Here is a 25,733-nt window from a genome sequence, read left to right on the forward strand (position 1 = left end):
CTCTGGCTCTAGCTCCTCCATCTCCAGCCCCAACCCCTACAAAGTTGATAGCTGCCAGCACGCTCTGGGGAAAGACATGACTTATGTTCACACCAGATCAAGCTCTCGTGTGAAATCCACTGGGAACACACAGACTGTACAGGGATGCTCTCACACAAGGACACACATTCAAGACCAGGATAGGTAACTTTTACCTAATTTTATAGAGACAGAGAAAGTTAACCAAAACAAAAAGACAGGATCTTATTTCAAATGAAAGAAGGAAAAAAACCTGAAAAACCATCCAGTGAAACAGAGATGAATTAATTACCAGAAGAAGAGTTTAAAGATTAGTAATAAGAATGTTAACTGAACTAGGGAATAGATGAACTAGAAAATATGAAAAAAAAAACAGTCTAAACTGAATATACAATAACTGAAACGAAAAACATACTAGAAATAATTAATGACAGACTAAGTGATACAGAGGAACACATAGTGTTCTGGAAGATAGAATAATGGAAAACATCCAATCAGATAAGCAAAAAGAGAAACAAATTTTTAAAAATGAAAACAGTTTAAGGGACGGTTGGAACAACATCAAACATAATAACATTCACATTACATGGGTCCTAGAAGGAGAAGAGAGAAAAAAAAGGGGTCAAAATTTATTTGATGGAATTATAGCTGAAAACTTCCCAAACCTGAAGAAGAAAACAGATATCCAGGTACAGGAAGCATAGAGCATCCCAAACAAGATGAAATCAGAGAACCACACCAAAACATATCGTAATTAAAATGGCAAAAGTTAAAGATAAAAGAGAATTCTAAAGGTAGCAAAAGAAAAACAAAGAATCACATACAAGGGAACCCCCATAAGGCTACCAATGGATTTTTCTGAAGAAATTTTGCAGGCCAAAAGGAAGTGGCATGATATATTTAAAGTGCTGAAAGGGGAAAAACCTACAACCTAGGATATTCTATCCAGCAAGATTATCATTCAGAATTGAAGGAGGGATAAAGAACTTCTCAGATAAGCAAAAACTAAGAGTACATCAACACTAAACCAATTCTAAAAGAAATGTTAACGGTTCTTCTCTAAGTGGAAAAGAACAGGCTACAACAAGAAGTAAGAATCTGTAGGAAAGGAAAAATCCCACTAGTAAAAGCAAATATATAGTAAAGGAACACAAGCATACCACTAAAGAAAATCATCAAACACAAGGGAAGCAACTAAAAGAAGAAAAGAACAGAGAGGAACAACAAAAAGAATCAGGAAACAAGTAACGAAGTGGCAATAAGTACATACCTATCAATAATCACTGTAAACGCCAGTGGACTTAATGTTTCAATGAAAAGACATAGGATGGCTGATTGGATTAAAAAAAAACACACACACAATAAAACCCAAGATCCATCCATGTGGTGCTTACAAGCGGTCCACTTCAGAGCTAAAAACACACAGACTGAAAGTGAGGTGATGGAAAAAAGATCTTCATGGAAATGACAAGAAAGCAGGGGGTAGGCATACCCATATCACACAAAATAGACTTTGAAACAAAGTCTTACCAAAAGACAAAATGGGCATTATATAATGATAAAGGGAAAAACAGAAGAAAAGGATATAACATTTGTTAACAAATATGCCTAATATAGGGGCAACTAAGTATATAAAGCAAATAGTAACAGACATCAAGAGAGAAACTGACAATGATACAATAATATCAGGGGAATTTAACACCTCACTTACATCAATGGACAGATCATCCAGACATAAAGTCAACAAGGAAATAATAGTCTTAAATGACACTTTAGACCAGTTGGACTTAACAGATACCTACAGGATATGTCATCCAAAAACAGCAGAATACACATTCTTTTCAAGTGTACAGAGAATGTTTTTCCAGGATAGATCACATGGTAGGCTACAAAACAAGTCTCAGAACATTTAAGAGGAGAGAAATGATATCAAGCATTTTTCCAACTACAATGGTATGACCAGAAATCAATTGCAGGAAGAAAAATGAGAAAAACACAAACACGTGGAGACTAAAAAACATGCTACTAAAAAAACCAATGGGTCAATGAAGAAATCAAAGAGAAAATCAGGAAATACTTTGAGAGAAATGAAAAAAAAAAATAAACCCACAACTTTCCAAAATCTATGTAACACAGAAAAAGCAGTTCTAAGAGGGAAGTTTACAGCAATACAGGCCTACCCTAAGAAACAAGAAAAATCTTAAAAAACAACCTACCCTACTACCTAAAGGAATCAGAAAGAGAAGAACAAAGTAAGCCCAAAGTCAGCAGAAGGAAGAAAATTATAAAGATCAAAGAGGAAATAAATAAAAATAGAGACAAAAAAAAAAAAAATAGAAAAAAAATCAATGGAACCAAAATCTGTTTTTTTGAAAGGTTAAACAAAAACAATAATCCTGCATCCAGGTTCATCAAGAAAAATAGAGAGGACTCAAATAAACAAAGTAAGAAATGAAAGAGGAGAAATAATTGATATCACAGAGAAAAAAATCATAAGAGAATAATACAAACAGTTATATGTGAACAAATTGCACAACCCAGAGGAAAAGGATAAATTTCTAGAAACATACACTCTTCCAAGACTGGATCAGGAAGAAATAGACAATCTGAACAAATTGTGCACCAGTAGTGAAACTGAATTAGTAATAAAAAAAAATTTTTTTAAGTAATAAAAAAAAACTGCGAGCAAACAAAAGCCCAGGATTGACAGCTTCACTGGGTAATTCTCCCAAACATATATAAAAAAACAGCTAATACCTATCTTTCTCAAACTATTTCTAAAAAATTGAAACAGAGAGAACTCTCCCAAATTAACTCTACAAGGCCACCATTAACCTGATACCAAAACTAGACAAAATTACCAGCCAATATCTCTGATGAATATAGAGGCAAAATTCCTCAACAAAATATTAGCAAACCCAAATCAACAATATATTAAAAGGATCATACAACATTATCAAGTAGAATTTATTTCAGGTAAGCGAGGATGGTTCAAGATCCACAAATCAATCAACATGATACACCACATTAACAAAAGGAAGGATAAAAATCCCATGATCATCTCAATAAGTGCAAAAAAAGGATCTGATAAAATTCAAAACCTTTTCATGACGAAAATTCTTAACAAAGTTGGCATAGAGGGAACATATGTCAACATAATAAAGGCCACTTATGACACATCCACAGCTAACATCATACTAAACAGCAAAAAGCTGAAAGGCTTCTTGCTAAACTCAGGAACAAAACTAGGATGCCCACTCTCTCTACTTCTATTTAACACAGTAATGAAAGTCCTAGCCACAGCATCCAGACAAGAAAAAGAAATAAAAGGCATCCAACTGGAAGGGAAGAAGTAAAATTGTCACTATTGGGTTTCCCTGGTGGTGCAGTGGTTGAGAGTGTGCCTGCCGATGCAGGGGACACGGGTTCGTGCCCGGTCTGGGAAGATCCCACATGACGCGGAGTGGCTGGGCCCGTGAGCCATGGCTGCTGGGCCTGCGCTTCAGGAGCCTGTGCTCTGCAACGGGAGAGGCCACAGCAGTGAGAGGCCCACGTACAGCAAAAAAACAAACAAACAAAAAAACTGTCACTATTTGCAGATGACATGATACTATATATAGAAAACCTTAAAGCCTCCACCAAAAAACTATTAGAACTAATAAGTGAACTCGGTAAAGCTGCAGGATACAAGATTAATATACAGAAATCTGTTGCTTTTCTATAAGCTAATAATGACAATCATAAAGAGAAAACAATCCTTTTTAAAACTGCATCAAAAAGAATAAGATACCTAGGAATAAACTTAACAAAGAAGGTGAAAGACCTGTACTCTGAAAACTACAGAAAGCTGAAAGAAACTGAAGATGATACAAAGAAATGGAAAGATAGCCCATGTTCATGAATTGGAAAAATTAATATTGTTAAAATGTCCATACTACTCAAAGCAGTCTACAGATTTAACATAATCCCTATCAAAATATCCATGACATTTTTCACACTAGAACAAATTATCCTAAAATTAACATAAAAGACCCAGAATTGCCAAAGCAATCTTGAGAAAAAAGAACAAAGCTGGAGGTATCATGCCCCCTGACTTCAGACTATACTACAAAGCTATAGTAATCAAAACAGTATGACACTGGCACATAAACAGACACATAGATCAATGGAACAGAATAGGAAGTCCAGAAATAAACCCACACACTTACAGTCAATTAATCCATGACAAAGGAGGTAAGAATATACAATGGAAAAAAGAAGTGGTGCTAGGAAAACTGGACAGCTATATGTAAAAGGATGAAATTAGGACATTCTCTAACGCCATACACAAAAATAAACTCAAAATGGATCAAAGACCTAAATTTAAGGCTGGACAATATAAAACTGTTGGAGGAAAACACAGGCAGAACACTCTTTGACATAAATCACAGCAATATCTTCTTTGATCCACCTCCTAGAGTAAAGAGAATAAAAACAAAAACAAATGGGACCTAATTAAACTCAAAAGCTTATGCACAGCAAAGGAAACCATCAACAAAATGAAAAGACAGCCCATAGAATGGGATAAAATATTTGCAAATGATGCAACTGACAAGGGATTAATCTACAAATATACACAAATAGCTCACATAGCTCTATGTCAAAAAACAAACAACCCAATCAAAAACTGGGCATTAGATCTAAATAGACACCTCTCCAAAGAAGACATAAAGATGGTCAATAGGCACATGAAAATTATCACTAATTATCAGAGAAATGCAAATCAGAACTACAATGATGTATCACCTCACACTCGTCAGAATGGCTGTTATCAAAAAGTTTACAAACAATAAGGCTAGAGGGGGTGTGGAGAAAAGGGAACCCTCTTGCACTGTTGGTGGGAATGTAAATTGGTACAACCACTATGGAGAACAGTAAGGAGGTTCCTTAAAAAACTATAAATAGAACTACCATATGATCCAGCAATCCCACACCTGGGCATATATCCAGAGAAAACCATAATCTGAAAGGATACATGCACCCCAATGTTTACTGCAACACTACTTATAATAGCCAAGACATGGAAGTAATCTAAATATCCACTGACAGAGGAATGGATAAGAAGATGTGGTACATATATACAATGGATATTACTCAGCCAGAAAAAAGAATGAAATGATGCCATTTGCAGCAACATGGATGGACCTAAATATTACCATACTAAGTGAAGTAAGTCAGACAGAGAAAGACAAATATGATATCACTCATGTGGAATCTAATTTTTAAAAATGATACAAATGAACTTATTTACAAAACAGAAACAGACTTACAGATATTGAAAACAAACTTATGGTTACCAAAGGAGAAAGAAGGGGGGAAGGATTAAATCAGGAGCTTGGGATTAACATACACACACTACTATATATAAGATAGATAACCAACAAGGACCTACTATATAGCACAGGGAACTCTTCTCAATATTATGTGTTAACCTATATGAGAAAAGAACCTGAAAAAGAATGAATATATGTATAACTGAGTCATTTTGCTGTACACCTGAAACTAACACAACACTGTAAATCAACTATACTGCAATAAATTTTTTTGAAAAAAATAAATGTAAGTAAATAAATAAATAAATAATGAGGATGTGGTAAGACCGCACCACTCTTTTCACATCTTTGGTGCTGGTTCTAATACCTGAGGTTCCCCCAAGGAATGTAGTATTGCTTTTGATTATTTTTTTAGGCAAGTGAAATACCACATGCTTCCTTTGGTCTTTTAGACCATAATAGCCTTTACTGTAAGAGTCTGGGAGCTAAAGTGAGGATTCTACTATCTGCTGAGGGTCGCTATTTAAACTACCACACAGAAAATAGAAAATAAACCGTGAGTGATAATCAGGGTTCCACTGAGACCGCTGAGAGATATCCTGGTTAAAAATCCATTTATCTCCTAAATGCAGGCTCCGTGAACTCCCACTACAATGGCATCCCGTGTCCCCAGGTACCAGTGTTGTTGCAAAGTCACTGTTCAATAATTCCTAGAAGTTTGAGGTAGTTGCCTAGCCTCAGTGCGCAGTGTCCATGAAAAATGTCTACAGGTCCCACTGGGGAAGGGGAGTCCCCTTATATGTTTGTGATATTACTGAAGTGTCTTCCTCAAATGTGCCTGCCTCCTTTTCAAAGGGCTCTGTATCAGTCTAGAGATTGAAGGAACAGTAACAGTTCCCTATACCACTGGCTCAATTCAGGCAAAGTCCTACAGTAAACCAGGCCCCTACACATAAAGAGAATGAAATTATAACAATATCTCATGTCATATACAAAAATTAACTCAGAATGGATTAAAGACCTAAATGTAAGACTGGAAACCATAAAGCTCCCAGAAGGAAACATAGCAGAACACTCTTTGACATAAATCATAGCAATATTTTTTTGGATCTTTCTCCTAAGGCAACAGATACAAAAGCAAAAATAAACAAATGATATCTAATCAAACGTAAAAGCTTTTGCACAGCAAAGGAAACCATCAACAAAATGAAAAGACAACTTACTGAATATCCAAATATATAAACAGCTCACATAACTCAACAGCAGAAAACCAAACAATCTGATTTTAAAATGGTCAGAAGGAGGAGCTTCAAGATGGAGGAAGAGTAAAACGTGGAGATCACCTTCCTCCCCACAGATACATCAGAAATACATCTACATGTGGAACAACTCCACAGAACACCTGCTGAACGCGGCAGAAGACCTCAGACCTCCCAAAAGGCAGAAACTCCCCACGTACCTGGGTAGGGAAAAAGGAAAAACAGAGACAAAAGAATAGGGACGGGACCTGCACCAGTGGGAGGGAGCTGTGAAGGAGGAAAGGTTTCCACACACCAGGAAGCTCCTTCGCTGATGGAGACTGTGGGTGGCGGACGGGGGAAGCTTCCGAGCTGCGGAGAAGAGCACAGCAACAGGGGTGCAGAGGCCAAAGCGGAGAGATTCCCACACAGAGGATCGGTGTCGACCAACACTCACCAGCCCGAGAGGCTTGTCTGCTCACCCGCCGAGGCGGGTGGGGCTGGGAACTGAGGCTCGGGCTTCAGTCGAATCCCAGGGAGAGGACTGGAGTTGGCGGCGTGAACACAGCCTGAAGGGGGCTAGTGCCCCACAGCCAGCCGGGAGGGAGTCCAGGAGAAAGTCTGAACCTGCTGAAGAGGCAAGAGACTTTTTCTTGCCTCTTTCTTTCCTGGCGTGCGAGGAGAGGAGATTCAGAGCGCCGCTTAAAAGAGCCGCAGAGAGGGGCGCGAGTCGCGGCTAAAAGCGCGGACCCCAGAGACGGGCATGAGAAGCTAAGGCTCCTGCTGCCGACACCAAGAAGCCTGTGTGCCAGCACAGGTCACTCTCCACACCTCCCCTCCTGGGAGCCTCTGCAGCCCGCCACTGCCAGGGTCCTGTGATCCAGGCACAACTTCCCCGGGAAAACACACGGCGCGCTTCCGGGTGGTGCAATGTCACACCGGCCTCTGCTGCCGCAGGCTCGCCCCGCATCCGTACCCCTCCCTCCCCCCGGCCTGAGTGAGCCAGAGCCCCCGAATCAGCAGCTCCTTTAACCCCGTCCTGTCTGAGCGAAGAACAGACGCCCTCAGGCGACCTACACGCAGAGGCGGGGCCAAATCCAAAGCTGAACCCCAGGAGCTGTGCAAACAAAGAAAAGAAAGGGAAATCTCTCCCAGCAGCCTCAGGAGCAGCGGATTAAATCTCCACAGTCAACTTGATGTACGCTGCATCTGTGGAATACCTGAATAGACAATGAATCATCCCAAATTGAGGAGGTGGACTTTGGGAGCAACAATATATATATATTTTTCCCTTTTCCTCTTTTTCTGAGTGTGTATGTGCATGCTTCTGTGTGTGATTTTGTCTGTATAGCTTTATGTTTACCATTTGTCCTAGGGTTCTGTCAGTCCGTTTTTTTTGTTGTTTTTTTTTTTTAGTATAGTTTTTAGTACTTGCTATCATTGGTGGATTTGTTTTTTTGTTTTTTGTTTTTTTTTTTGTTTTTTTTTTTTTGCGCTACACGGGCCTCTCACTGTTGTGGCCTCTCCCGTTGCGGAGCACAGGCTCCGGATGCGCAGGCTCAGCGGCCATGGCTCACAGGCCCAGCCGCTCCGCGGCATGTGGGATCTTCCCAGACCGGGGCACGAACCCGTGTCCCCTGCAACGGCAGGCGGACTCTCAACCACTGCGCCACCAGGGAAGCCCCGGATTTGTTTTTTGGTTTGGTTGCTATCTACCTTCCTTTTTAATACTTAAAAAAATTTTTTTAATAATAACTTTTTATTTTAAAAACTTTATTTCATTTTTTCTTTGTTTCTTTTATTCTCCTCCCTTCTATTCTGAACGTGTGGATGACAGGCTCTTGGTGCTCCAGCCAGGCTTCAGGGCTGTGCCTCAGAGAAGGGAGAGCCAAGTTCAGGATATTGGTCCACAAGAGACCTCCCAGCTCCACATAATATCAAACGGCGAGAATCTCCCAGAGATCTCCATCTCAACGCAAAGACCCAGCTCCACTCAACGACCAGCAACCTACAGTGCTGGACACCCTATGCCCAACAACTAGCAAGACAGGAACACAAAACACCCCATTAGCAGAGAGGCTGCCTAAAATCATAAAAAGGCCACAGACACCCCAAAACAAACCACCAGATGAGGACCTGCCCACCAGAAACACAAGATCCAGCCTCATCCACCAGAACACAGGCACTAGTCCCCTCCACCAGGAAGCCTACACAACCCACTAAACCAACATTAGCTACTGTGGGCAGACACCAAAAACAACGGGAACTACGAACCTGCAGCCTGCAAAAAGGAGACCCCAAACACAGTAAGTTAAGCAAAATGAGAAGACAGAGAAACACACAGCAGATGAAGGAGCAAGGTAAAAACCCACCAGACCAAACAAATGAAGAGGAAATAGGCAGTCTACCTGAAAAAGAATTCATCATAATGATAGTAAAGATATCCAAATTCGTGGAAATAGAATGGAGAAAATACAAGAAACGTTTAACAAGGACCTAGAAGAACTAAAGAGCAAACAAACGGTGATGAACAACACAATAAATGAAATTAAAAATTCTCTAGAAGGGATCAATAGCAGAATAACTGAGGCGGAAGAACGGATACGTGACCTGGAAGATAAAATAGTGGAAATAACTACTGCAGAGCAGAATAAAGAAAAAAGAATGGAAAGAATTGAGGACAGTCTCAAGAGACCTCTGCAACAACATTAAACACACCAACATTCGAATTATAGGGGTCCCAGAGAAGAAGAGAAAAAGAAAGGGACTGAGAAAATATTTGAAGAGATTATAGTTGAAAACTTCCCTAATATGGGAAAGGAAATAGTCAAGTCCAGGAAGCACGGAGAGTCCCATACATGATAAATCCAAAGAGAAACACACCAAGACTTATACAAATCAAACTATCAAAAATTAAATACAAAGAAAAAATATTAAAAGCAGCAAGGGAAAAACAACAAATAACACACAAGGGAATCCCCATAACGTTAACAGCTGATCTTTCAGCAGAAATTCTGCAAGCCAGAAGGGAGTGGCAGGACATATTTAAAGTGATGAAGGGGAAAAACCTAAAACCAAGATTACTCTACCCAACAAGGATCTCTTTACAGACAAGCAAAGGCTAAGAGAATTCAGCACCACCAAACCAGCTTTACAACAAATGCTAAAGGAACCTCTCTAGGCAGGAAACACAAGAGAAGGAAAAGACCTACAATACCAAACCCAAACAATTAAGAAAATTGTAATAGGAACATACATATCGATAATTACCTTAAATGTAAATGGATTAAATGCTCCAACTAAAGACACTGACTGGCTGAATGGATACACAAACGAGACCCATATATATGCTATCTAGAAAACACCCACTTCAGACCTAGGGACACATACAGACTGAAAGTAAGGGGATGGAAAATGATATTCCATGCAAATGGAAATCAAAAGCTGGAGTAGCAATTCTCATATCAGACAAAATAGACTTTAAAACAACGACTATTACAAGAAGTAAAGAAGGACACTACATAATGATCAAGGGATCAATCCAAGAAGAAGAAATAACAATTGTAAATATTGATGCACCCAACACAGGAGCACCTCAATACATAAGGCAAATACAGCTAAAAAAGGGGAAATGGACAGTAACACAATCATAGTAGGGTATTTTAACTGCCCACTTTCAGCAATGGATTGATCATCCAAAATGAAAATTAACAAGGAAACACAAGCTTTAAATGATACATTAAACAAGATGGACTTAGTTGATATTTACAGGACATTCCATTCCAAAACAACAGAATACACTTTCTTCTCAAGTGCTCATGGAACACTCCCCAGGATAGATCATATCTTGGGTCACAAATCAAGCCTTGGTAAATTTAAGAAAACTGAAATGAGACTAGATATCAATTATAGGAAAAAATCTGTAAAAAATACAAACACATGGAGGCTAAACAATACACTGCTTAATAACAAAGACATCACTGAAGAAATCAAAGAGGAAATCAAAAAACACCTAGAAACTAATGACAATGAAAACACGATGAAACAAAACCTATGGGATGCAGCAAAACTAGTTCTAACAGGGAAGATTATAGCAATACAATCCTACTTTAAGAAACAAGAGACATCTCAAATAAACAATCTAAACTTACACTTATACCAACTAGAGAAAGAAGAACAAAACACCCCAAAGTTAGCAGAAGGAAAGAAATCATAAAGATCAGATCAGAAATAAATGAAAAAGAAATGAAGTAATCGAGAGCAAAGATCAATAAAACTAAAAGCAGGTTCTTTGAGAAGGTAAACAATATTGATAACCCGTTAGCCAGACTCATCAAGAAAAAAAGGGAGAAGACTCAAAATCAACAAATTAGAAATGAAAAAGGAGAAGTAACAACTGACACTGCAGAAATACAAAGGATCATGAGAGATTACTCCAAGCAACTATATGCCAATAAAATGGACAACCTGGAAGAAATGGACAAATTCTTAGACGTGTACAACCTTCAGAGACTGAACCAGGAAGAAACAGAAAATATAAACAGACCAATCACAAGTGCTGAAATTGAAACTGTGATTAAAAATCTTCCAACAAACAAAGCCCAGGACCAGATGGCTTCAAAGGCGAATTCTATCAAATATTTAAAGAAGAGCTAACACCTATCCTTCTCAAACTCTTCCAAAATATAGCAGAGGGAGGAACACTCCCAAACTCATTCTACGAGGCCACCATCACCCTGATACCAAAACCAGACAAAGATGTCACAAAGAAAGAAAACTACAGGCCAATATCACTGATGAACATAGATGCAAAAATCCTCAACAAAATACTAACAAATAGAATCCAATAGCACATTAAAAGGATCATACACGATGATCAACTGGGGTTTACCCCAGGAATGCAAGGATTCTTAAATATACCCCTATCAATCAATGTGATACACCATACTAGCAAATTGACAGAGAAAAACCATCTTATCATCTCAATAGATGCAGAGAAAGCTTTCGACAAAATTCAACACCCATTTATGGTAAAAACCCTGCAGAAACTAGGAATAGAGGGAACTTACCTCAACATAATAAAGGCCATATATGACAAACCCACAGGCAACATCATCCTCAATGGTGAAAAACTGAAATCATTTCCACTAAGATCAGGAACAAGACAAGGTTGCCCACTCTCACCACTCTTATTCAACATAGTTTTGGAAGTCTTAGCCACAGCAATCAGAGAAGAAAAAGGAATCCAAATCGGAAAAGAAGAAGTTAAGCTCTCACTGCAGATGACGTGATACTATACATAGAGAATCATAAAGATGCTACCAGAAAACTACTAATGCTAATCAATGAATTTGGTAAAGTAGCAGGATACAAAATCAATGCACAGAAATCTCTTGCATTCTTATACACTAATGATGAAAAATCTGAAAGTGAAATTAAGAAAATACTCCCATTTACCATTGCAACAAAAAGAATAAAATATCTAGGAATGAACCTACCTAAGGAGACAACAGACCTGTATGCAGAAAAGTATAAGACACTGATGAAAGAAATTAAACATGATACCAGCAGATGGAGAGATATACCATGTTCTTAGATTGGAAGAATCAACATTGTGAAAATGACTGTATTACCCAAAGCAATCTACAGATGCAATGCAATCCCTATCAAACTACCACTGGCATTTTTCACAGAACTAGAACAAAAAATTTCACAATTTGTATGGAAACAAAAAAGACCCCGAATAGCCAAAGCAATCTTGAGAAAGAAAAACAGAGCTGGAGGAATCAGTCTTCCTGACTTCAGACTATACTACAAACCTACCCTAATCAAGACAGTATGGTACTGGCACAAAAACAGAAATATACATCAATGGAACAGGATAGAAAGCCCAGAGGTAAATCCACGTACATATGGTCACCTTGTCTTTGATAAAAGAGGCAAGAATATACAGTGGAGAAAAGACAGCCTCTTCAATAAGTGGTGCTGGGAAAACTGGACAGCTACATGTAAAAGAATGAACACTCGCTAACACCATACACAAAAATAAGCTCAAAATGGATTAAAGACCTAAATGTAAGGCCAGACAATATGAAACTCTTAGAGGAAAACATAGGCAGAACACTCTATGACATAAATCACAGCAAGATCCTTTTTGACCCACCTCCTAGAGAAATGGAAATAAAAACAAAAATAAACAAATGGGACCTAATGAAACTTAAAACCTTTCCACAGCAAAGGAAACCATAAAAAAGATGAAAAGACAGTCCTCAGAATGGGAGAAAATATTTGCCAATGAAGCAACTGACAAAGGATTAATCTCCAAAATTTACAAGCAGCTCATGCACCTCAATATCACAAAAACAAACAACCCAATCCAAAAATGGGCAGAAGACCTAAATAGACATTTTTCCAAGGAAGATATACAGATTGCCAACAAACACAGGAAAGAATGCTCAACATCATTAATCATTAGAGAAATGCAAATCAAAACTACAATGAGATATCATCTCACACCAGTCAGAATGGCCATCATCCAAAAATCTACAAACAATAAATGGTGGAGAGGGTGTGGAGAAAAGGGAACCCTCCTGCACTCTTGGTGGGAATGTAAATTGATACAGCCACTATGGACAACAGTATGGAGGTTCCTTAAAAAACTAAAAACAGAACTACCATACGACCCAGCAATCCCACTACTGGGCATATACCCTGAGAAAACCATAATTCAAAAAGAGTCATGTACCACAATGTTCACTGCAGCTCTATTTACAATAGCCAGGACATGGAAGCAACCTATGTGTCCATCCACAGATGAATGGATAAAGAATATGTGGCACATATATACAATGGAATATTACTCAGCCATCGTACAGAGTGAAGTAAGTCAGAAAGAGAAAAACAAATACCATATGCTAACACATATATATTGAATCTAAAAAAAAAAAAAGCATGAAGAACCTAGGGGCAAGACAGGAATAAAGAGGCAGACCTACTAGAGAATGGACTTGAGGATATGGGGTGGGGGAAGGGTAAGCTGGGAGAAAGTGAGAGAGTGGCATGGACATATGTACACTACCAAATGTAAAATAGATAGCTAGTGGGAAGCAGCCACATAGCACAGGGAAATCAGCTCGCTGCTTTGTGACCACCTAGAGGAGTGGGATTGGGAGGGAGGGAGATGCAAGAGGGAAGAGATATGGGGATATATGCATATGTATAACTGATTCACTTTGTTATAAAGCTGAAACTAACACAGTACTGTAAAGCAATTATATTCCAATAAAGATGTTAAAAAAAAAATGGTCAGAAGACCTGAATTAACATTTTTCCCAAGAAGACATACAGATGGCAATCAGGCACATGAAAAGATGCTCAACATTGCTAGTCATCAGAGAAATGCATATCAAAACCCCAATGATATATCACTTCACACCTGTCAGAATGACTATCATTCAAAAACAATGCAAATAACAAATGTTGGCAAGGATGTGGCGAAAAGAGAACACTCTGTGGGAATGTAAATTGGTGTGGCCACCGAGGAAAACAGTATGGAGGTTTCTCAAAACACTAAAAAATAAAACTGCCATGTGACCCAGCAAACACACTACTTGGGTATACCTGAATAAAACAAAAATGCTAATTGGAAAAGATACATGTGCCCCAATGTTCATAGCAACATTATTTACAATAGCCACTATATGAAAGCAACCCAAGTGTCCATTAACAGATGAATGGGTAAAGAAGATGTGGTTTATGTATACAATGGAATATTACTCAGCCATAATAAAGAATGAGATTCTGACATTTGCCACAAGTGGATGGACTTAGAGCATATTGTGCTTAGTGAAATAAGTCACAGGGAGACAAATACTCAATGTTATCACTTATATGTGGAGTCTAAAAAATAAATGAATATGAAGAAACAGAAACAGACTCACAGATATATAGAACTACGGGTTACCAGTGGGGAAAGGGAAGCAGGGAGGGGCAAGATAGGGAGAGGGGATTAAGAGGTACAAACTACTATGTGTAAAATAAATAAGGTACAAGAATATATTGTACAGCCTAGGGAATACAGCCAATACTTTATAATAACTTTAAATGGAGTATAATATATAAAAATATTGAATCACTATGCTGTACACCTGAAACTAATATAAAATTGTAAGTCAGTTACACAATTTAAAAAAATAAAACGAAGCAATTTAAACTCTTATTTATGCATTTTCATTTCCATGCAACCCAACTTAACAATAAGACAATGGATTACAGTCTACGCCTTCCTTCGATGCTTCTGAACAATTTTGAGTTGGAGACCTTTTCTCTCCCAGTCCAGCTATGCTCAATATCACAAATCGTCACTTTTTTGCCTCAATCAGTGGAAAGGGATCTTTGGCTTATCTCCTCTAAAGGAAAGAACTCAGTTTCAGGACACAAGAATCCTGGATTTAAATTTCTCACCCTGACAGCAAAAACAAAACCAAAAAAATAACTATCTGATACCCTTAACCTGTCTGATTTCAGTTGCCTCATGTGTAAAATGGGAATAAAGCTACCTTTTTTTCCTGACCCATATACTTTCTTGCCTTCCCTTCAAGGCTATGTTGCTTGACTCCTATATTGCACTCTACCTGTGTTCCAGGACACTCTCGGGGCATTTGTGTCTGCTGTTCTGATGGAGATGTGGACAGTAATAGGTGCACTCCTTTCAAAGAAGAAGTCATATACTTCCAACTCCACCTGTAAACAAACAATTGCATATGAACCACACATTGACCATTTATAATATAAAATACCATTATTTCTGGGCTATACACCACGGATGGAGGCAAAACTGATTCAGGTTTCTGCTGTTGCCTGATCTCATTTTTGACAACCTAATCTCACTTTTTCAGGCTGTAGGTCTTGTTCCTTAGTTTATCAATGTTTTTAACTTTTCCTCTCTGTGAAAGAAGTTCTTAACCCACAATAAGCAAATATGCTAGACATGTTTCCCTGCATTTGCTCAGAAGACTATGTCAGTCCAGCATCAGACTACTAGAGCCTCTCTCAAAGCAGTGGTTCTCCACTGGCGGAGCCTCTTCAATGACTCTATGAATACCAAATAGGCTAGCAGCTTTGTCTCTCTTCCTTCTTACCTCATAATGTCTCCTCTCAGAATGGCTGCTGTTTGGTGGCTGATAGGCAATTTGCATGTCACTTAGGTCTTTCCAGCTGAAGGAGGACACCGGTCTGGTGTGATCCCACAGGTGAGTCACATAGCCTTGGAGCGGGGCTTTAGTAATGTTGAACACCAGCAAGGGTTTGGGGGTCTCATCCTCTTCACAGTCCAGAACTGATGTAGTCAAAGAGGTCAGGATGAACTGATCCACTTCCAGAATAAACATGGCCATGAATGCAGCCCTCGGAATCTGATTAGGGATGCCAGCTCTGATATAGACGGGTAACCACACACTCTCTGACTTTTGAAGGAGAAAGAAAAGATGAAGGGGGAAACAATATAAATGATGTTATAAAATCAGGGTGAATAGTATGATATTTAACACAAATTTCCTTCACGCCAGCCTAAATATGTGTCTTTTACTGGTGGAGCACACAGAGAACTAATGCTGGGCTCATACCTTAGGAATCTCAGTGGCCAGAGGCAGAAGAATAATGGTATCTGTGCTGGGATCAGTCTCTAGTCCCTGTTTGCGGCAGGAAGGAATATACGAGTGCTCTCTTGTGGAGCAAATGGGACAGAGGGTTGGTCTAGGGTCATCCTGGACCCTGACCTTTAGGGTGCCTCTGTGAGAAATCGAAGAATCTGAGCAGAAAGAACCTGGAAGTGGAAATCATATCCTAGGAGTGTCAGGAGGAACTGCAATTGACCAATAAGGCTAGAAATATACTCTCCCAAGATGAGAGGCCTTCGCAGTGGGGGATCTCCAGAGGAACCATGAAATTGCCCAGAGACTAAGAAGCAGCTTGAAACATCTGCCAGACTCAGAGAGCATGAAGTCATATTCCATCAGTGCCTGATCCAATAAGACCTCTCTCTCCAAACTTCTCCAAACCACCCACCCCCCAGCCTGGAAATTCAGAAACTAGTCAGCAAGGCTCAAAGAAAGAGAAAAACAGAAGAAGACAACCCCACCCCCTTCTCACTGCATGATTTATAAAGACAAAGGAGTGATGCTGAGACAGCACAGAGTTTACACTACTTAGTCTTCACGAGCCATTGAAAAACATTTGAAGATTTACAATTTAAACAAGAATGGGGAAATTACAGTATGAAAGGACTGGTGCCGAACAATAAGACCTATTAAACCTAGAGTTAAGCCTAAATAAATGTTATCTGAAACATACTAACAAAATGGATACAAATGTCAAAAGAGTGTACTTGAAATAAAAGATGATGCAAGCAATCATAAGGTATAAAAATGATAAACTGGAACTAAAGTTGCAGATTATATTAACCAAGTCTGCCGGTGAGTAATTGCAGTGAGAAAGGATAAATAGGATCAATCCTCATAATATATAGGAAGGAGGCAAAAGACTTCATTTTTTACTTTAAATGTTAAAAATATAGGTTAAAGAATTTTTTAAATTTAGAAATAAATTTTAAAGTGGGATAAAGATTTTTCAAATAAGTAAAGATAAAGTCTGAGAAAATATAAACTAGAGTGCAAGATAATTTCTTTTAACTAGCAAGAAAGCAGAAAACAAGATGATAGGAAAAAACCCACAGATATCCATTATTACAGAAATATAGCCTATATTCTCTTGTTCAAGACAAATATTCTGAAATTTAAATATCCAATTATATCTGCCTTACCAGAAAGGCACTTAAAATTATATACAAAGATTAAAAGTAAAAGGATGATCCTAACTTATCATGTAAAGTTTGCAGTTGTAACCTTAAGAATTTCAAAGAGAGATGAATTCAAGGCAAGAAATATTAAAAAGGACAGTGTGGGCAGTTGACAGTGATAAAATGTACAAGACAAAGATTCTTATAAGCATCACTATATTTAATACTATTCTGGCCAAACCAGTGGAGAAAAGAGTAGAAAAAAGAGGAATAATTATTGAAAAAGAAAGGAAAAAATTATCATCATTAGTGAAAGATGTAATTATGGTCTTTAAATGCCCAAAGAATTGAAAAAATTTTAGAATACTTGAATTCAAGAAAGAAGCCAGACAAAAGAAGATTAGTCTAAGAAATAGCTCTCCTATCTATCATCGGTAACCAATGAGAAGAAATAGTGGAGGAAAAGAAGACTAGTCATAATAATTTTACAAAAACAAATTGTCTAGGACTGGACTTAAGTGTGCACAACTGACATGAAGAAAACTACAAACTTTACAGAAACATATCAAATATCATTTGTCTCGATGAAGTTAGATAACTTTTGTCTGGATGAGACAACTCAATATGGAAATGTTCCAATATTCCAATTCTTCCCAAAATAATTTATAGTTTTAATCCAATCCTGATAAAAAATATTTAGGGGCTTTTTAAAAAAACTAACATAAATATTTAATTACTTGCCTAGAAATAAGAATAGGTGAGAATGGATAAGAAAATTTTGAAGAGGAAGGACTCATGGCTATGAGGAAGGACTTGCCTATAAAATTTTAAAGTCTATTATATAGACCTTTTATATTTAGAATAATATGGTACTGGCACAAGAATAGGTAGGCAAATCTAAGGAACAAAAGAGCTAGCCTTGAAATAGACACATAATATCTTTCTATACAACAGAAGACTCATCTAAAAACATGTCCATTATTCAACAAATAGTGTTGAAAATTTTGGCTACTTGGAAAAAACTGTTCTGTGTTTCACAATATGATAAAATTCATTTCAGGCAGAATAAAAAGGCAAATATAAACAGGAAAATGTTTTTAAATCTATAAGAAATTACGGGTGAACAGTCATTTAGTCACTTGATGAGGAAGGACTATACCAGCATAAAAATTAAAAAATAGCAAGATACAAAACTTCAAATATAGTATAAATTCAGTTCCATAAACTAACTCTGGTGTGCAAGCCTCCCCACTCACTCTGTGTGTGTGTTTGTGTATGTGTGTGTAAGGGTGTATATATATAAAAATGGTGGAAATACCCCTAGTTTTGTTTTCTTATTTTTCTTTCTGTGCTTTTAAAAAAAAATCCTCTGCTGTTGAGCATATTACTTTTATATCTGTTTGTGACATGCCAAATTGACTATGGAATAGGTTAATTCTAAATAATACAGGAAGGTCATTTTAAAGGGGAAACTCCTAATAAAACTGATCTGAAAACATAAAACCCCTTATCAATATACAGAGGAAAAAGAAGAAAAATCAATTAGGAAGAAAAATGGCTCTAATTTTTTTTTACAGATACAAAAAAGCATTAAAAGGGAAAGGAGTTTGACCTCAAAACAAACAGAAGACACATACTAGTCGTTAAGAGACGTAGAGTTTAGTCTTGACTCAGCCAGGCATGTATAGTCAAGGTTCGCGAGGTTCACAATTTCTCTGGCTACCACTATAAAACAAGGGGCTTGGGCTAAGCCAATTATTTCCAAACCTGGCTGATGATCAGTTTTTTCACTAGCAAAATATGTATAGAGGTTATTACGTGTCCAACTTTGTGCCAAGTGCTTTGTAAGCATTATCTCATTTAATCCTCTCAATAAGAAGTACTACCATGCCCATTTTAAGATTTTTAAAATGAGGCATAAAGTACAAAGTCACACAGCTAGTTAACATTTGAACCCAGGCAACCTGGGCCCAAAGTCATGCTCTTAACTGTTAATGTTAGACTCAAATCTATTCTTTCAAAGCTCCCCAAGTGATTTACCTGATCAGTTTGACCAGACTACCTCACGGTTTTTCCAAATCTCAATTATAAAATTCTATAATCCTGTTTTACTCATTTCCTTATCATTCCGTGTTTTATTAATTCCTGTGGTAATAATGTTCAATATTTGACTGGGTCTGTTAGGAGAAATCCTAGTGAGAAGTCAGCCTGTGAAAGACGGAGGTCTTCCACAAATGTCATCTCAGATCATCTTAAATCAGCACAAAATCTGAGCTGTTTCAGCAGGTACATAATCACCCCAGCTTCCCAAATAAACAAGTTACAGCATACATGAATTAAGAGAACAGCATGTCAAATCTCTTATATAGGCTGATTTCACTTTCTGTCATCGTTTCCATGGGAAGAGATCAAAGGAAAGAAAGGGCAGGAGAATGTAAAAGAGATTGGAAGATGCAGGAAGCCCTTGGGGGGCTGTCTCCTTGACAACCCGGTCCTCCAACTCGAAGTCTGAAAGAGTGAAAATGATATCATCTGCTACAGCCATAAAAGTAGGACTGAGCTCCCCCTCTCTCCCAGATTCCTGTGGCCTTGCAGAGTGGGTGGGTGGACCCTCTGATTTCCTCTAACAGATGAAAGGAGGTTCTAATAAAGGAGTAAATGAAGCATCAAAGAGTAGGAGTTACAAACGCAGAAATGGGAATCTGAAGAATACTGAAGGGAACGGGAGAAGAAAGTTAGCATGTAACCTGACCCACGTCCTTTCTAAGCTGCTTCAGTGATGATAGAGCTACAAGAGAGCCAGAGAAGGGAAACTATGTACTGATATTATATACAAAAGCTACTGTTTCAAGCACGTACTGGCAGAACAAGTCTGCAGTTCGCTGAGCTGTTCTACCCACAACCATACAGGAACCAGCACGAGCGCCCCCGTGGAACTGACTTTCTTGCTGTGGATCAGCTGGGGACACAGACACATAACCCCACAGACTCTACCTTGTATATGATTTTACTCCTGCTATCTGTGAGGTCCAGTCGGATGGAAATGTAATCAATGTGCGGAGAAGGGGGACTCAGATGTTGATATCGAAGCCCCGACAGCAAGAACTCCTCACAGCTCACTTTGAGACTTCCTATTTTCTTCAGTCCCAGGGGACATCTGCCACCAGGACACTTCAGTTCTGTTCCCAGTTCTAGAATGTACAGCAGTGAATTAAGAGAGTCACTTGTACATTAATGATTCTAAAGTTTAAAAACCCATCCTCCCTCCCATGGGTACTCATTCCCTCTCACTGCCCAAAGACTACTCACATGTACCCTCCAATCATTCACTGAGTAGGTTGTCATTTTCTTGAAAACCTGTCATTGCCTTTACTGAAAAGAACAGTTGACCAATTATCCAATCAGGTTCTTAACCACCAAAAGTGACCAAGAGAAAAAATATATAAAATGCATTTTCTGGTGCTGGACCATCTTTGACTAATAGGCTCATTGTAGGCCTTCCACTGTCCTGCTCTGGTCTTCCTTTACAGCATCCACTTCCATGGTACCATCATGCCATCTCTGCTAGAATATTCTACTCACTGAAATTCACTCCCCTTTGTGCTTGTCACACACTCAAATCCTGAAAACCTTTTCAGGTCGACTTAATCTTTCTACTAAACCTTTCTTCAAATATTCATTGACCACCTGAGCCAACCTGCTGTCTCCCACTGAAAACCACAGTCATCTCTCCAATACATAGTCTTTTGTCTCTGTCCAACTGCATTTTTCACTCCTGCACAGTATATGATACTCACAGGCCACTTATTTTTCTAGTGGCCTTTTGCACATTTCCCTGATGTACAAAATGGGTATCCTACTTCCTACCCTGTGAAGGCTGTGAAGACCAAATGAGATAACTTATTGTACATGCTTTCAGCTATAAATTTCTGTCCAAATTCAAGGTATTACTGTGATCATGATTTTCCCTTATATTTTTTGCTCTTCCCACAGTGCCTAGAACACTATTATGCATCTAGGAGGTGCCCAAAATGTGATAATTAAATGAATAACAGAAAGAACGTTATCCATTAACTTTTCCTGATTTAAACCATGGCTGCTGCCCACCAGCTCTACCTCAAACCTGCTCCAAGTCTAGTAATACTTAGTAAATTCACCAGCTACTTTTGCTACCACTGCCATTGCTACCTACTATTTTTTTTTTGTTTTTTTTTTTTTTTGCGGTACGCGGGCCTCTTACTGTTGTGGCCTCTCCCGTTGCGGAGCACAGACTCCGGACGCGCAGGCTCGGCGGCCATGACTTACGGGCCCAGCCGCTCCGCGGCATGTGGGATCCTCCCGGACCGGGGCACGAACCTGTGTCCCCTGCATCGGCAGGCGGACTGTCAACCACTGCGCCACCAGGGAAGCCCTGCTACCTACTATTAATAATAACAGCTGACAGTTACTGAGCACTTGCTATGAGCCAGATACTGTGTTAAGCACTTTGTGTGTGTGTGTGTGATCTCATTCACTCCCATCTTTATACAATCCTATGGAACAGCCACTATCCTTGTCTGTTTTACAGAGACTTAGGTTAAATAATTCGCCTAAAAGCACACAGGGAATAAATAGCAGAGGCAGTTTTCAAGCCCGGGTTTTTCCAATTCCAAAGTCTACACTCTTAACCACTAACTTACATTTTTCAACCAGCTACAAATTATATTAAGTAAAAATCTTTGTCATGGTAGAAGATGACCATTTACAGATCTGTCAGCTTTAGTAACATCCAGATAAGTATTAAAACATATCATACGAGACTCAGGGAAAAAACTGTGTGGCTGATCTCCACGAGGTTCTTCCGGCCAGGGCTCCACCACAACCAGCTGGCCATGAGCTGGCAGCCGAGTTCCCACAGGGTCCAGCCTGACTGTACACTCCAGACTAGCCGTCCTCTCATAATCAAACCTGAGCAGGTTTTTATCAATGGCTCGGGACAGGCCATAGAATTCAGACACCTCCAGTACATTGTCACTCATATGGATGATGTTACAGTCTGGTTCCAGGAGATAGACCCGCAGGATAAAGGTTTCCGTGAAGGTGTCTGTCTCAGTCAATCTGTGGACAGAACAGAGCAAAGGCAATATTATTGGTGCCCAGGTACTTCCGATATTGTGTACTAACTTGGCTGGAAGCTTAAAGATTGGCTTTCACACAATCAGTGTATCAGGTAGAGTGTGGATTTTATTTTATACTCTACTCCCAACCTCTCTCTTCTTTTCCCTTCTTCTCCTTACCTTGGTGACAACTCCTTTTTCTGTTACTTCCCTTTCCAATGACCCTTCTTTTAACACCTTCTCTCATATCCATCATTGATACTGGTACTTAATGACCGCTATGAGCTCAGAGTCCCTTCTCTAGCATGTGTGCAACTTAAGAATATCCAGCATGTATAATTTATGGATTGACTTTTAATTCAGGAGTGAGGGGGTGAGGGGTTTCTGAAGCATCAAGGCCTTTTTGCTCTTCAGAAATGCCACTACATGAATAGTAATTTACAGTCTAGTTGGGGTGCTCTGCTCAGCGCCTGGCATATAAAGGGTATTCAGTGATGGTATTACCTCTATTCCTTTCATTCCCTTAATGACTATGTTTTCTGGATACTTACAGAGACTAGCAGATATGGGTTGTCACTCTTTACTGAAGGGAGAAAATTAATGGGTGATGGGTACGTATCAATAATGCAGCTCCTAACTGATGTGCATTCACGATGGCCCGGGCAGATACTAAACTCTTTATGAAGAGTATATCATTCAGTCTTCACAGGAATCTATCATAAGTGTTATTAATCCCATTTTACAGATAAGGAAACAGGCACAGGGAGGTCAAGTAGCTTGCCAAAAGGGCTAGAGACAAGGTAAGAGGGTAATAAACATGCTCTCTGGTTTTCTGCCTCCAACTCCTCTGAATATTCTATTCTAAATCCTCAAGACCAGGGAACTTGACAGGTCCTCTAACTCTGCCCTTCATGTGTGCTCCTCTACCCTCCCCATCCCTCAGAAACTCAAGGAAGAAAGAAGTAGGAACAGCTAGAATTCATTAGCTTTTCCAGCCCTTCCCAGCAAGCTCTTTGAAGCTAATTTGTTTTTTAACTTTAAAGTCTTAGGAAAATCAAACAGCCTTGTATGCTGATTGCATCGCTTCCTAAGGAACCCTTTGGTGCCATCGCATTTCCTGAGCACAGCATTTGGTGCACCCCTCTCTTTCGGCACTTGTCATTCTGAATCACAGTTAGCGACCCATCTTTTGCATGAGACCATGAGAACCAGTCTATGTCTCCTCATGTTTTTGTTTCCTAAGTCTAGCATGGGCCTAACCTATAGCAGATGATCATAAGTGTTTATAGGATGATTCACTGTGCTACAAAACTCTAAACTCATATTAGTCTACTACTTAAGGGAAATTCATGCTGCCGTATTTTAGCCAAATACTCTTAAAAGCAACAAAAACCAAGTAAAAAACTATATAAGGCCTACTCCACCTACACTGAATTCTCAGTTGCTTCTATAAAGTGAGCAATACCATAACCATGAGCTTATAATTTTTTTAACATCTTTATTGGAGTATAATTGCTTTACAATGGTGTGTTAGTTTCTGCTGTATAACAAAGTGAATCAGCTATACGTTTACATATATCCCCATATCCCCTCCCTCTTGAGTCTCCCTCCCACCCTCCCTACCCCACCCCTCTAGGTGGTCACAAAGCACCAAGCTGATCTCCCTGTGCTATGTAATTTTAAATTAACTTTTTATTTAGATATAATTCACAGACCCTAAAATTTACCTTTTTAAAGTTTATAATTCAGTGGTTTCTAGTATATTCATAAGGTTATGCAACCATCATGCTCCCTAATTCCAGAACATTTTTATGACCCCCCCACCATAAAAATCCACACCCATGAGCATTCACTCCCCATTCACCCCTTCCTCAACAGCTGGCAACCACTAATCCACTTTGTCTTTATGGATTTGCCTTTTCTAGGCATATCATATACATGAAATTACACAATATGTGACCTTTTGTGTCAGACTTCTTTCACTTAGCATAATGTTTTCAAGGTTCATCCATGTTGTAGCATGCATCAGTACTTCATTCCTTTTTATGGCTGAATAATATTCCATTGTATGGATATACCACATCATGTTTACACATGCATCAGATTGTTTCAACTTTTTGGCATTTATGAAACATGCTGCAGTGAACATTTGTGTATAAATTTTTGTGTAAACATATCTTTTATTTCTCTTATGTATATATGTATATTTAGGAGTAGAACTGCTGGGTCATATGGTCACTTTGTCCAACTCTATAATTGATTTTTTGAACCTTTTTAAAATATAATATGTTGAAAAATAGAAGATATTTTTCTAATAATAAGCAGTTGATAATCAAAAAGAAGATTCTAATAAATAAGCAGTTGATAATCAAAAAGAAGAATTTCATTCACTTTTGGAATATATTTTCCTCCTAATTCTCATTAAAAATTTGTAGTTTATAATCTCCATTTTTTATCATAAGTGGGGAATTAAATGACCAGAGATACCCATACAAGAACTCTAAAGGGAAACAGGAGAGGGCTAATAATTTGCCACAGAAATGCCCCAAGGAAGATGATATAAATAAAAGTAACTGAAAGGTTGCTACAATTCTTGCCTCACCCACTCAGGTCTCCAGTTCCTACTGCAAATTACTTGTATGAAATCTAGTAACTCCCATCATAATGATATCTATCCAAAGAAAAAGAAGTACACAGATTGGTTATCTGCTAAGGAATGAACAATGCTTCTATGCTGCTTACCTGTAAAGTCTAAGCTTCACTGTGTCTTCATCAAGAATTGGGCAACCGTTGTGAGTATACTTAACTTCATTGGGAAGGAAATGGCAGTCAAAGACCTAGTTCACATGAAGAAATGGATACACATCTGTGAGAAAACTGGTACATTTTAAAATTTTTCCAGCAGTAAAGTACTGCCTGAAGAAATTATGGTCTCTTAGCATTGTGTGTGTGTGTGTGTGTGTGTGTGTGTGTGTGTGTGTGTGTGTTTTAACCATCACCACCTCTACCCACCCCCATGCCTATGACCATCCTGCTTATATAGCTGTGTTTTGCTTTGAGAATATCTAAATTATGAAAATCCAAGCAGATCAGGCAGATAAATTAAGCAGTGATTATCTCTAAATAACTATCTTTTTCCAGTGTATAGTACATTTAAAATATGGTTCCATTTTTCAAAATGTTATTTACCAACACCATAGCAACTGAGTCAGAGAGGTCTACCTCTGTGTATGTAGAAACAGGCATGCATTACCCCATATACAAACACGCTGTA

The 25,733-nt window shown here is 38.6% G+C and overlaps 1 protein-coding gene across 11 annotated transcripts in view; it reads right to left on the minus strand.

Moving 5' to 3' along the window:
- FREM1 (FRAS1 related extracellular matrix 1) overlaps positions 1-25,733 on the minus strand; it is a 171,341-nt gene that overhangs the window by 125,212 nt on the left and 20,396 nt on the right. For 10 of the 11 annotated variants that reach the window (XR_004350496.1, XM_032635999.1, XM_032635997.1 and 7 more), the window contains exons 3-7: positions 25,202-25,296; positions 22,159-22,460; positions 20,358-20,554; positions 15,709-16,032; positions 15,202-15,310 (exon numbers count right to left, since the gene is read on the minus strand). Coding sequence is in view for 10 of the 11 variants with exons in the window: in XM_032635999.1 (XP_032491890.1) it covers positions 15,202-15,310; positions 15,709-16,032; positions 20,358-20,554; positions 22,159-22,460; positions 25,202-25,296 (1,027 nt within the window). In the remaining variant the exon portion in view is untranslated. Of the gene's footprint in view, positions 1-15,201; positions 15,311-15,708; positions 16,033-20,357; positions 20,555-22,158; positions 22,461-25,201; positions 25,297-25,733 lie in introns of those variants that run through there. The other variant, XM_032636000.1, reaches the window with a different exon arrangement.

This window comes from Phocoena sinus, chromosome 6 (genome assembly GCF_008692025.1).
Source record: "Phocoena sinus isolate mPhoSin1 chromosome 6, mPhoSin1.pri, whole genome shotgun sequence".
Taxonomy (NCBI): Eukaryota; Metazoa; Chordata; class Mammalia; order Artiodactyla; family Phocoenidae; genus Phocoena; species Phocoena sinus.